Raw genomic sequence first — 13,699 nt, 5'->3', positions numbered from 1 at the left:
GAACACTCTCCAGTTCTGACGAAGGGTCGTCAACCCAGAACGTTAACTCTGCTTTCTCTCCACAGATGCTGCCTGACCCACTGAGATTTCCAGCATTTTCTGTTTTTATTCCACTTCGCCTTCTCTGCTTCAGTGGAAACAGTCCCTGGTATCGCAGGTCTCTATCGTTTCGAGTCCCATGCGTGAGCTTGCAATGCGCAGTTGTTTCCAAACCTATGATTGGCGATTTTCATTTCTGATCACTGGTTGTTCCTGGATAGTTGAGTGAGATCCTTTCAGGAAAAGAACATTGTTGTTAACCAGGAGCTCCAGCCACCAGGAAAGATGGTGGGTGTCGGCACTCAAAGCTGCATTTACATTAATGCTGTTTAGCTGGTGAGCTAAGAGCACCACCTACATATTGGGCCAGAATTTGCTGGAAGCATGCGCCATAGTAATGACACATCTACGTCGCACGCCATTACTATTTCCAGGAAATTATGCCGTGAGTGTTTGAGGCTTTTACTTACACCAAACCAAAATTTTCTGGTGCTTTGGCACTGCTCTGATCTTTCCCTCGCTGGAACAATGGCTCAGCTAATTATTATAGGCCCTCCTCCATTAAAATCAGTGGTGAGGAAAGAATTGAGAGGCTCAACTCTACAGTTCAGAGAGAAGGTTAAAGTGGGGAAAGTTATTGAGGTTGATAAGACATTCAGTGGTAAAGACAAAACAAACCTAAACTATTACTTAAGTGTACGTAGGCTAGAAGGAATATGGTTGAGTTCAAGTGCAGTTGGTTGCTAAATTGGAAGAGTTGAGGTAAACTTGATGTGAATTACCTTTTCTCATCCTCATCTTTTCTTTGATGTTTATCATGCACTAAGAAATGTGATAAAAATACCTTCTGTTATTCCCTTCTAGGACTCCACAGAATGGAGCAAGAATGAACAGAAAGTGGCTGAAAGAAAAGCATGAACTGGAGGTTTATTGAATTCATCTACTTACTGTTTATATGGGACCATATAACAGTAAAGCCTTCCCACCAGGATCCTACAGCCACCAAGAACCATGTCACCAAGCAGTTTGATTGGCTTATATCGGACAGGGGTCCTTTCCACAACTCGAGGGGATATTTATCCTTTGTGGAAAGATATCGTCAAGGATTTACAACCAGATATAAAATATATAGGTAATTTTTACAACTTTATTAGTTATGTTGAATGTGCTTTTTTTCTTTGATGCCATGCAGTGACTGAGATGGGTAAAGCTGACTAAATATATCTGTTGAGGGCTACTATGCATTATTGTGGCTGCTTGCTGACCACAGCAATATGAAGCAATGCACCAGTATTTCAAGGAAGATTTGTGCTATAACGTAGATCACATAACACTTGTAGTGTTGGAATGTGTAGATCCTGACAAAATAATCTCTTGTTATTATATCTAATATTGCCATGACCCACTATTTTGAAATTGCGACTCCAGCTATCCCTTTAGTTTGGTACCACAGTAATCTATTTTTTGTTTTTAAAGAGACAAAACATAATTTGCTTGCAAGCAAAAACCTCATGCTGGATCAGGGTAAGCATTTCAGTGTTTCTGTTAGTCAGATACTACTTCAGTAGACTACTATATGTGGTAGACATACCCTATTCAAACAACAGAATTCCAAATCTCAACCCTGAAACAACAGGCCCAAACCGTGCCTTTCATTTGACACGAATTTAGCTTCCGTTCTTTCTTTGCAGCCTCATTGAACGTGAGCCTTTGACTTTACTTCAGACATTGAGGCTTGCACTTGCTGACAGCATTTTGAAATTGAAAGAAATGCAAGGAAACTTGCACATTTAGTGGGTGCAGCTGTTTACTCAAGATTTCTTCTCTTCTAAAATAACTAATGTTAATGAACTTAAAAAGGAATGCAAGCTTACCAATCCTCTGTTAGCGGTTTCAGTTCCTATCCTCGCTGTTACTTTAATTTCAGATGGAGTGAGAGAAAGGGGCAAGCTATAAAAAAGATAGGAACGGCAACTGATTTTGTTATTTCTGTCTTAATTTCACATGTGATAATATCAGAGGAGAATGCTGCAATGCCAGTTTAACCATTAGGTGGAGTGCGAGCAGCCTTGTACAGAATGTGGAGTCCGTTCTTGTGTGTTCCATATGTATATTGGAATATCATTGAAACCTGGTAGCCTATTTTATTTTTCATTGACTTTACACAACGCCTGTTGATTTGCTTGTAACTGAGTTGTTTTAAGTCAAACATCCTTAAATCATTATTTTCCGTGTGGAAAGTGGCATTTACAGAGGAACATAAAATTGAATTATCAGCTTGAAAGCCAAACACTCTGGGAGCTGTCAGTTATGGTGTGCGTGTATACATGTGTAATATATTTTGGTGCTTTTTGCAAGATGGGAAAATTAGCAGACAGGAAAGAATGGATGTGCCTTGTCAGGGTGGTGGCAGTCTAGTTTTGCACTTAGAATTTCTGAGGCTAATAGCTCCTTTATCAAAAAACATGGCCCAGAAATCCCGGTCGGCTGCTTCCCGTGGACGATCGTGTAAAAAATGTTTTAAAAATGCTCACTTACCTTATCCTGCTGTGCCCATGTGAGTTCCCAGTCCTGAGGCCTCCACATACACGTCGGGACGTGCGCAGGGCTGGAGCAGCAGTCACATGGCTCTCGGCAGCCAATCAAGGTAAAGTATGTTCACATTCATAATAATGGGAACTCCGTAAGTTGGAGTTACCATTATTATGAATGAGAAACAGGCCCCAAAACACACAAAACCAATAATCAAAAATAGAAAAAATACACCACATATTTTTATTAATTTAAAGTTATTTATGTATTTAAAACTATATATTTTTCCGATTTAAAAAAAAAAAGTTTTTTTAATTATGGTTTAAAATAAACTTACTGTAGTGGGGAGGGTTTTTAACAATAAAATGTGTTTTTATAATTTTATTATTAATTGTTTTTGTGCATTTTAAAACTCTTATGCCTGTAAAAGTAGGCTATGCGCCTGCTTTTATCAGGCGCAAGAGTTTTCAGGACATTTGCTGGGCAAGATATGGGTAAATCCCGCAATCTTGCCTTTGCAAATGTCCTCGCTCCCGATATGCGTTGATTCTGTCAAGCTCCAGCTTGACAGATCGGAAAAGCCGGTTTTCAGCGCATGCGCATTGTGTGCAAAAAAAACGGCTTTTGCGATGCCTTCCCAGGTCCGTCGACACTCGGTACGGATCTGGGAGGCCGGAATTTCTGCCCCGTAATTTTGGGCCTTTGGTGATGATGGTGAGTGAAAAAATGAGAATAGGCCAAGTCAACCTGAAGGCAGATTGTTCTCTTAAATACCGGGGCTGGGCACCGCTTGAGTTCTGATGTTCTACTTCTGAAGAAAATTCATTGAATACCTTAACATTCCGCATCACAGAACACTGGATCGAGGGGTGATGATCCTTTATTTTTCATGGGGTTAAAAAAATAAATTGGTGGTCATGGTTACCCATCAACCAGTTGTAGGATTACTAACTCTGGTTGGGCGTATTTCTGGAGGCTTCATTTCAAGGCCTCCCACCTCCAAACTCTGCACAGTCAAACAATCTTTTCTCCCATTTCCAATATTTCTAAAATTAATAAACTAAAGTGTAAAAAGAAAATGAAAAAAATACATTTATTCTTTAATACCCTTATGATTTTTCTCCTGTATTTTTTTTATTCATTCCTAGGATGTGGGCGTCGCTGGCAAGGCCAGCATTTATTGTTCATTCCTCAATGCCCTTGAGAAGGTGGTGGTGATCAGCCTTCTTGAACCGCTGCAATCCCGGTGGTGAAGGTTCTCCCACAGTGCTGTTAGGGAGGGAGTTCCAAGATTTTGACCCAGCGACGATGAAGGAACAGCGATATATTTCCAAGTCAGGATGGTGTGTGACTTGGAGGGGAACTTGCAGGTGATGGTGTTCGCATACGCCTGCTGCCTTTGTTCTTCTAAGTGGTAGAGGTAAACAGGATTTCTCGCAGCAGTGTCCATGAGATTAATCTTCAATTCCTGGGACTCCGGGGCAATCCTGGAGGGATTGTAAAGAGACAAGTCAAAATCCTGGTCAAAATTTTGCTGGGGGTGAGGGGGTGTGGGGTAGAGGCCTAGCTATTGATATGTTGTCGGAATCGGTACCAAGAGGGAAGCATCAAGTGGGTGCCCATGAGTTATGTTCGCTGCTCACCCCATTGTGACCTTGCAACTCGCCACTGTTTGCTCCCGGCCCTGTGTGGCAGTCCATGTTTGCAGGATTTTTGAAAATTTAGGCATTGGATCCTGTTAGGAGGCCTTGAGTTTGGGTAATTTGCATTGTCAGAAACTGCTGGTGGTGGGAACACTGTGTAAGGGTGCCAATGGTAAATTATTAAGATGAAACTGCAACGTGAGTTTTACAGAAATTATTCAAAAGTATAAAGCAATCATATCCTTATCCTAACTTATTCACAAAGAAGGCAAAACTTTGAGATTGTACTGCATAATAAGTAGCTTAGGAGGCACTTACCAATAAATTAATGGAGTGATAATTACATCCCTGACATTTACACAGTTATAAATTCATACCTGCTAGACATTCATTAATGTTCCTCCATTACATGCTTTAATTTTTCTTCCAAAATCAATGTTAAATACTCCGAGGCAATGTATAGTCATAATTAAGAACTTGACGACATGCATTATTGTGATTAATGCATTTCTAAATTGGATTTAGATGCAGCGATGTGCACTCAGTGTTCATTACTGAGTGTATTAACTTGGTGTTTGCATGCATGCTAACTTAAAAAAATAAATCTGACCTACACCTTCAAAGAAGCCGACAGCTCAAAAACATCCGTGAACGGAGGCTTAAGGACACCGGCAAAAACAAAAGTAGTCACACTGAACGTGCAGTCGGAGATGGGATTGTCATAACTTGTGCTGCGGGTATACCCAGCATTTGCCCACTTTGATGCGGGGGTTAAAAAAAGAAACAAAAGTACTCAATATCAGAGTTTGCATCAGTGTCGACATTACTGAGGGGAAGAGAACTCTGAATTCCGAGATTTAATTTAACTCTCCCTCCCTGCCCAGACAATTGTGATTTTTGATACTATAGTACATTTTCCTGCATTTTGGAACCTACTGTAATTCTGTGTTTCAAGCAAAAAAATCAGGGAAGTGCAGTAGTTAATTTAATATGAAAATATTCATTATAGATGCTTCAAAATTAATTAGCAGGGTCAACATTCTTTCATTGGGACTCTAACCCCAGATATATCATTTTGATTTGTGGACTGACTCCTTTTATAATACCCACCTACAATAGTCCCAACCATTTAGAGGGCAAAGCTTTGCCTGTCATTATCATCAGCAGTAATTTGTTGCTGTACTGCTCTTTTGATACTGTCAGAGATTTCGTTTCATTGGAAATAAATATCACGGCCTGCTGCAATTATCTTTTTTGGGAAAAAAAAAAGTGAAGTGTCAAAATTGATGGGTGAATCTTCAGAATGGAGTTTGCTGCCTGTGTTAATGTTACTGATTGTTAATGTTACTCCTCGCATTTTCCCCATGGATGTTGACTGTCTAATATGGTCACCTGGGCTCTTTCTCCAGTGGGTATGCTAACAGATTGAATTCTGTCATGACTGAATAAACAAACTTCAAAGTTGAAAAATGCAACTGGCTTGGCAACTCATCCAGAAACTGGCCAACAGTTTGCATCACACACTATCGTAGTTCACTGTATTAAAATTCTAAACATGGGAATCTAATTTTTTTAATGAAATCAAACTCATTAACACTCCAACCCGCTGATCTTGGCAATTCCACAATTGCAGTAATGGAAAGCTCAAAAATAAAGCATTCACACCAGTGAACATCCGTCTGATCTTAAATGAGCAGGTGCGCAAGTCCTCAAAACCACTTCAAAACAAAGTTCCTTTGGGAAAGGAAAAAGTCTTTAAAGGTGCGTTTTAGTGTCTTATTTATTTCTATATAATTTTGTGAACCAACACTAAATGAATACATAGCTCTCCAACATCATTTTAACAGCTTTCTGCTTCAAGTTTTTCTGTGCAGGAAGTAACCTCTGATTGCTTTCTAACCAATCTGATTGTACCTGACAACTTCCTGTCCCGCCTTCCAACTGATCTCATTGTTTCTGATAATCACCAGGGCCTTCTTTCAACAGATTTCATGGGTTCATATTGACAATTTCCAATTAAAACGGTTCCACCCCTGCCCATGCTGTGAAATGCGGGCAAGGTGACTGTCAGCTTGAAGTGCTGATGGTTAGCATATATGGGGGTAACTTTTAACTCCCCAAAATGGGTGGGTTTGGTTTGGATAGCAAGTTAGAATGTTAAAAATCTGAAACAGCAACCCAACCCCACATTGAACCCGCCCATTTCTGGTGTTAATGGAGGCTTACTAGGGGCGGATGACCAATCCACTCTCAGGAAACGGGACAGTCACTGAAATCTTTTGAGAAGGCTGTGTGCCTTCATTTTAACAAGATTTCTATTTTCAACCTATGTCGTCCAGGTTTCCTGAACCTCGGGAACCCTGACAGATAAAAGGGGGTGAGAAGTGCTGGACCCATCAGTGAAGTGCCTTTACAGCACTGCTTGTGGGCCAGGAGGAGCAGGACTGTTTCCTGCAGGCCCAACAAGCTTACCTGTAAGCAGCTCCCACCGCCCCACCATCCCTTTCCCACCTCCATGATCTCCCTGGACACCTCTCATCACCAAACTCCCTCCCATCACCGACAGCCCCCTTGCGATCATAGACACCCCCATCTCCGACCCTCGTCAAATCTCACCCCGACGCCCCTGGTCTTCGACCCTCCCTGACCACCCCCCCCCCCCCCCATCTCTGACCCCCTCCAATCTCTCTTCTAACCCCCCTCCCCCCTCCCCCAATCTGACCATTCTGAGAGCAATTTTACTCCGAGAGAGGTTTAAAACTGGCTTGTGGGTGAAATGGAAGCTGCCATATTACCAATTTCCATTTCTATTGCACTCCTCATGCACAGGACAACATTGCAAAAGCACCACATTGACGAAGAAAAACAGGAGGGTTTAAAAAGAAAACTGGGAGGGGTGGCTGAGCAAAAGATCCAAGATTTGAGTTTTCCTCAGCCACCCCTCCCAGCTTTCATTTTATCCCTCCTGTTTTTCAAAGCTGAAAGGGAAGGAGGTAGCAAGAGAGAAGGAGGAGGTTCCAGAGGACTATTATGACAATCCTTTGAACTCAAGATAGAAGTGTTTGTGTGTTGGGATCTGGGTTTAACATGACTGAGGCACAGTGACTGTCAGCTAATCTTCTTGTATGATTTTTAAACCATTTAACTAGAAGACAGGAACCTGTGTCTATATAACAAGTGATGGTTGATGAAAGGGAAAGCATTTATATGACACCTTTAATGACTACCGGAGGCCTCAAAGCGCTTTACAATTAATGAAGTGCTTTTGAGTGTCGTCGTTGTTGTAATGTGGGAAACATGGCAGCCAATTTGCAAAAGCTCCCACAAACAGCAACATCTGGTGATAATGACTAGATAAACTGTTTTTGTTTTGTTGGTTGAGGGATAAATATTGTCCAGGACACCAGGGAGAATTTCCCTGCTCTTCTTCGAAATAGTGCCATGGGATCTTTTACGTCCACCTGAGAAAACAGACAGGGCCTCAGTTTAACGTCTCATCCGAAAGACGGCACCTCTGACAGTGCAGCACTCCCCGTGTACTGCATTGCTCTGGAGTGTCAGCCTAGATTTATGTGCTCAAGTTTCTGGAGTGGAATTTGAACCCACAACCTTCTGACTCAGAAGCGAGTGTGCTACCAACTGAGCCACAGCTGACACAAGAGTTAGAGGGAAGTGAAGGGTTCTTATTTTCAATATCAACTTGACCGAAGAGTTCTGCAGAAATATTGAAGTCACATGCTTCTATCTGTTCAGCGATCTGGTCTGAGCTGGATGTGTACATTCACATAATGAACTTTTCATTTTTATCCTGGCTCTGAGTGTGTGAGGAAAGGAAGCTGAACAGATTCTATGTGGGCAGTCAGCAGCTGTGCTTTCAAAAACAAACACCACATTTAGCATTTTTTCCTCTCGCTCTTAACAAAAACTCGCCTTTTTGTGATTAAAAATAGGCTTGGCTCAGCCAGTCAATCCAGTGAACAGCTGAGCTGCACAGAAAAGTCCTGAGTTAGATTCAAAATTCGCTGTTTGTAGTCCTGGCCAGCAATTGGTAATGGTACAATTGTCCTTGACATCCTTGAGTTAAGGAGGAGAAGTCAACTCGATTGTTATCCAGTGATCCTTTCTGGAAGTAATGCATGTGGAGGATGGGAGAAGACAGGATTGGGCCTGTTTGTCATAGAAACATAGAAACATAGAAAATAGGTGCAGGAGTAGGCCAATCGGCCCTTCGAGCCTGCACCGCCATTCAATAAGATCATGGCTGATCATTCCTTCAGTACCCCTTTCCCGTCTTCTCTCCATACCCCTCGATCCCCTTAACCGTAAGGGCCATATCTAGCTCCCTCTTGAATATATCCAATGAACTGGCATCAACAACTCTCTGCGGCAGGGAATTCCATAGGTTAACAACTCTCTGAGTGAAGAAGTTTCTCCTCATCTCAGTCCTAAATAGCCTACCCCTTATCCTAAGACTATGTCCCCTAGTTCTGGACTTCCCCATCGGGAACATTCTTCCCGCATCTAACTTGTCCAGTCCTGTCAGAATCTTATATGTTTCTATGAGATCCCCTCTCATCCTTCTAAACTCCAGTGAATAAAGGCCCAGTTGATCCAGTCTCTCCTCATATGACAGCCCAGCCATCGCTGGAATCAGTCTGGTAAACCTCCGCTGCACTCCCTCAATAGCAAGAACGTCCTTCCTCAGACGAGGAGACCAAAACTGAACACAATATTCCAGGTGAGGCCTCACTAAGGCCCTGTACAACTGCATTAAGACCTCCCTGCTCCTATACTCAAATCCCCTAGCTATGAAGGCCAACATACCATTTGCCTTCTATACCGCCTGCTGTATCTGCAGGCCACTTTCAGTGACTGATGAACCATGACACCCAGGTCTCGTTGCACCTCCCCTTTTCCTAATCTGCCGCCATTCAGATAATATTCTGCCTTCATGTTTCTGCCCCCAAAATGTATAACCTCACATTTATCCACATTATACTACATTTGCCATGCATTTGCCCACTCACCTAACCTGTCCAAGTCACCCTGCTGCCTCTTAGTGTCCTCCTCACAGCTCACACCGCCACCCAGTTTAGTGTCATCCGCAAACTTGGAGATATTACACTCTATTGCTTCATCTAAATCGTTAATGTATATTGTAAAGAGCTGGGGTGCCAGCACTGAGCCCTGCGGCACTCCACTAGTCACTGCCTGCCATTCTGAAAAGGACCCGTTTATCCCGACTCTCTGCTTCCTGTCTGCCAACCAGTTCTCTATCCATGCCAGTACATTACCCGCAATACCATGCGCTTTGATTTTGCACACCAGTCTCTTGTGCGGGATCTTGTCAAAAGCCTTTTGAAAGTCCAAATACACCACATCCACTGGTTCTCCCTTGTCTACTCTCCTAGTTACATCCTCAAAAAAATCCTGAAGATTCGTGAAGCATGATTTCCCTTTCATAAATCCCTGTAGTCAACTAATCTGCTGATATTCATTGTCCAGACTCATGCCCTTCAGGCAGAGCATCAGAGGGCATCTGGTGCATGTGGAGCTCTACCCCAATATGAAGACAACGCCTTCAGGATAAAAATGGAAGAAAAAATGAATGAGAAGAAAAATAGTAATTGATAAAATTGAAAGAAAGACGAACATGTATTGATTGCTATGGCACCTTTCACAACCTCAGGTTATCCCAAAGTGCTTTACAGCCAAGGAGCTACTTTTGTCATTGTTATAATGTAGGAAATGCGGCAGCTAATTTACAGCACAGCGTCTGTCCTCTCGAGTGAATGTAATGATCCTACAGCACTATGTGAAGCAGAGCAGGGGAGCTCTCTCCGGTGTCCAAGCAAATATCTATCCCTCAACCAACATCATTAAAAACAGATTATCTGGTCATTTATCACGTTGTTATTTTGTGGGACCTTGCTGTGCACAGGTAGGCTGCTACGCTTCCCTACATTACGCCTGGAGTGGGCAGGCTCTGAACATGTGCCTGTAGTGGCATAGGCAATTTCTGCCCCTTGCAAATAATGTGCACTCTCACAACCCTGCAACATCCAGCAGAGTCAGGATTGGAATGCACCGGTGGACACAAACCTGGTGTAATGGCTGGGATCAAGGCCAGTATGTCAGTGATATTGGCGAATAGATGAAGAGAAGTTTGCCAACATTCCAGTAGCCTTTTTGATTACTTTTTTGTACCTGCCCATGAGCTTTCAGTGATTTGTGTACCTCGACACCCAAATTTCTTTGAAGAGTTACGCCCATTTTTTGGGGGCCCAAGTATGCCAAAAAAAATGTTCTAAGTTTCGCCATTGGATTTCTTCATTTTGGCGTGGCTTAACTTGTCCTTTAGTTTTGGGGGTGGAGCCTTGAACTGCACCAAAAAGATCGGGTTGCCACGGTAACCAGGGACACAATGTGCGCTGAGGCTGCAAAGTGAAACATACAGCCAGCTCCCAACACATTAAAATACATTGCATCAATTTAAAATCACATTAAAACACATTGCATCAACTTAAAAACACATTAAAATATATTGCAGCAAGTTACCTCCAAATATCAAAGCTGGTCCCGCTCCCCCACCCTGGCCGAAGTGCTTGCCGGTCTGCATACCTAGACCGCCCCGAGGACATTGCCGGTGCCAGCTCCAGCTCCAGCTTCCCCCCCCCGCACCCAATGCCTTGCCGGTCCCAGTTCCCCGCTCCTAGCCCTGGCCGAAGGGCTTGCCTGTCCGTTCCCCTGCCCGACCCTGGCCCCGAGTGTCTTGCAGGTCCGCTCCCCCATCCGACCCTGGCCTGGAGTGGCCTCCCAGTGCGCTCCCCCGCGTCTAGCCCAGGCCAAATGGCCTCTCAGTCTGCTTCCCCGCCCCTATCCCAGGCCGAATGGCCTCCTCCCTCCCAGTCCACGCACCTAACTACACCCGAAAGGGTTCCTCCCACCCTATCGCCCTCCCCCCACCTCTCTCTTTTGCCCAACCCCTCCCGCCACATCTCTCTCCCCCTCTTATCTTTCCTGCTGCTGCTGTCTGGGCATCTGCTGCACTTACCTACGCCGATTTCCTTACCTACGCCGATTTCCTTACCTGCGCCGATTTCTTTAACTCTCCAGAAGGTTTTGCTGCAGCGGCCACATACGCCGGCCTAAGAAGAAGTGGAGTAACTCGCTGCTGGCCAAACTTGCCTAAATGGCCAGAATTGGCGCGGGTGGCTGAAAAAAAAACTTACCTAAAAAAATCGCAACTAACTGAGTTACGCTGGTGCAAATTGATTGGGGAAACTGTTTTTTTTAACTTAGGCAAAAGAAAAACGCCTGCTGCAAAAAAACGGCGCAATTCACTGGGGAAAATTGAGCCCTTAGGGAGGGAATTCCAGAGATTAGGGCCTAGGCAGCTGAAAACACTGCCACCAATGGTGGAGCGATTAAATTCGGGGACGTTCAAGAGGCGAGAATTGGAGGAGTGCAGAGATCTCGGAGGGTTATAGGGCTGGAGGAGGTTACAGAGATAGGGAGTGGCAAGGCTATAGAATGATTTGAAAACAGGGATCGGAACTGATTTTATCTAATATTTCAAACAATTATTTTATAACTGAAACAAATATTCCTTTTTTATAAATAAATGATAGGCCCAGTAGGTCAGCTGATCATGATGTAAGTCAGTGTAATGTGAGTGAGCATCTTTACTCGAGCAAATAGCCACTCATCTCCAGGGGAATTACAATTCGTAATACCACGTGTCAGATCCCAATGCGCTTTCTTTATTCCATGGCCCACAGAAAAGGAAACATCAAAGGCTTTTGCCAGCCTGTATTTGTTACATGTCAGTACTGTTTACAATATGTATCAAATTGAGGAGTTGTCACATGGAATGTGCCTTCAGCAAGTTAGCAATCTCGGAGTCACAATATCCGATTGATCAGTGATGGCATGAGGAGGTGAGGCTCGTTTGGCGTAAGCTGCACTTCCTGTGGTTGGCAGCCACTTGTTGCTGAAAGCGATACCTTGGATTCAGCAAAGAAAAAAAAGGAACAGTTGTTCACTTGGCAATAGTCAAGTCTGAATAAAATGCTCCTCTTGGCATCAAGCTGGTGGATGCCATCAGAAGGGTTAATGTGAAGGAAGTGGAATTTAATGGGGAAAGCACATCTCGTGGGTCCATGCTTTTGTTGAAAATACAACCCAGCCCCACCACCCATGTACATATAAATAATCTTATCACTAATTATGTGATTGTGCTGATTGCAAGGTTTCATGTCACCTGACCTGCCATGTGAGGGCTCCTTCATTGAAACATATTCTTCATCATCGGCAGTCCATCGAAATCGAGGAAGACTTGCTTCCACTCTAAAAGTGAGTTCTCAGGTGACTGTACCGCCCAATATGGGAATTACAGTCTCTGCCACAGGTGGAACAGACAGTCGTTGAAGGAAGGGGTGGGTGGGGAGCCTGGTTTGTCGCGTCTCCTTCCACAGCCTGCGCTTGTTTTCTGCATGCTCTTGGCGACGAGACTCGAGGTGCTCAGCGCCCTCCCGGATGTTCTTCCTCCATTTAGGGCAGTCTTTGGCCAGGGATTCCCAGGTGTCGGTGGGGATATTGCACTTTATCAAGGAAATTTGAGGGTGTCCTTGAAACTTTTCCTCTGCCCACTTGAGGATTGCTTGCCGTGTAGGAGTTCCAAATAGAGTGCTTGCTTTGGAAGTCTTGTGTCATGCATGCGGACAATGTGGTCCGCCCAACGGAGCTGGTCGAGTATGGTCAGTGCTTCGATGCTGGGGATGTTGACCTGATCGAGAATACTGATGTTGGAGCATCTATCCTCCCAGGGGATTTGTAGGATCTTGCGGAGACAGCGTTGGTGGTATTTCTACAGGGATTTGAGGTGTCTACTGTATATGGTCCACGTCTCTGAGCCATATAGGAGGGCGATATCACTACAGCCCTGTAGACCATAAGCTTGGTGCCAGATTTGAGGTCCTGTTTCTCCAATGAGAAAGAAGGATTCCATTGCAGTTATTTCCTAACGGAATCCCTTCATGACATCCAAATAATTAAATAATTTGAACAATTCAAATAAATGTACAAAATTTTAAATTTAATTAAAAGTCCCTTAATTACAACTGATACAATTAAAAATTGTATTTTTAAACATTTTAATTGGGACAATATTTGCATAAGCTAATTTTAATTATGTATCATTTTTTATTTTTAAATTTTGAATTTAAGAGTTATATTAACCCTTATGCTGGTGAAACAGGCCCTGTGCCTGCTTTTACCAACTGTAAGAGTTTACTGGGCAAGTGCTGGGCAGCAGTTGGCAAATAGCCCAACTCTGTGCCAGTGAAAGTGAGGTACTTCAGTTATGTGGTGAGACTAGAGAAGTTGGGATTGATCTCTTTCGAGCAAAGAAGGTTAAGGGACAATTGGATAAAAGTTTTTAAAATTATGGACGGTTTTGATGGAGTAAGTAAGGAGTAACTGTT

At 43.4% G+C, this 13,699-nt stretch overlaps 1 protein-coding gene across 1 annotated transcript in view; it reads left to right on the top strand.

Moving 5' to 3' along the window:
• Positions 1-953: 953 nt before the first annotated feature.
• brinp1 (bone morphogenetic protein/retinoic acid inducible neural-specific 1) overlaps positions 954-13,699 on the top strand; it is a 242,986-nt gene continuing 230,240 nt past the window's right edge. The window contains exon 1 of the mRNA XM_070863425.1: positions 954-1,171. Coding sequence (XP_070719526.1) covers positions 954-1,171 — 218 coding nt within the window. The remainder of the gene's footprint in view (positions 1,172-13,699) is intronic.

Source organism: Pristiophorus japonicus, chromosome 20 (assembly GCF_044704955.1).
Source record: "Pristiophorus japonicus isolate sPriJap1 chromosome 20, sPriJap1.hap1, whole genome shotgun sequence".
Lineage (NCBI taxonomy): Eukaryota > Metazoa > Chordata > Chondrichthyes > Pristiophoridae > Pristiophorus > Pristiophorus japonicus.
The sequence above is the reverse complement of the archived record's forward strand: the minus strand, read 5'-3'. Positions and strand labels throughout refer to the sequence as shown.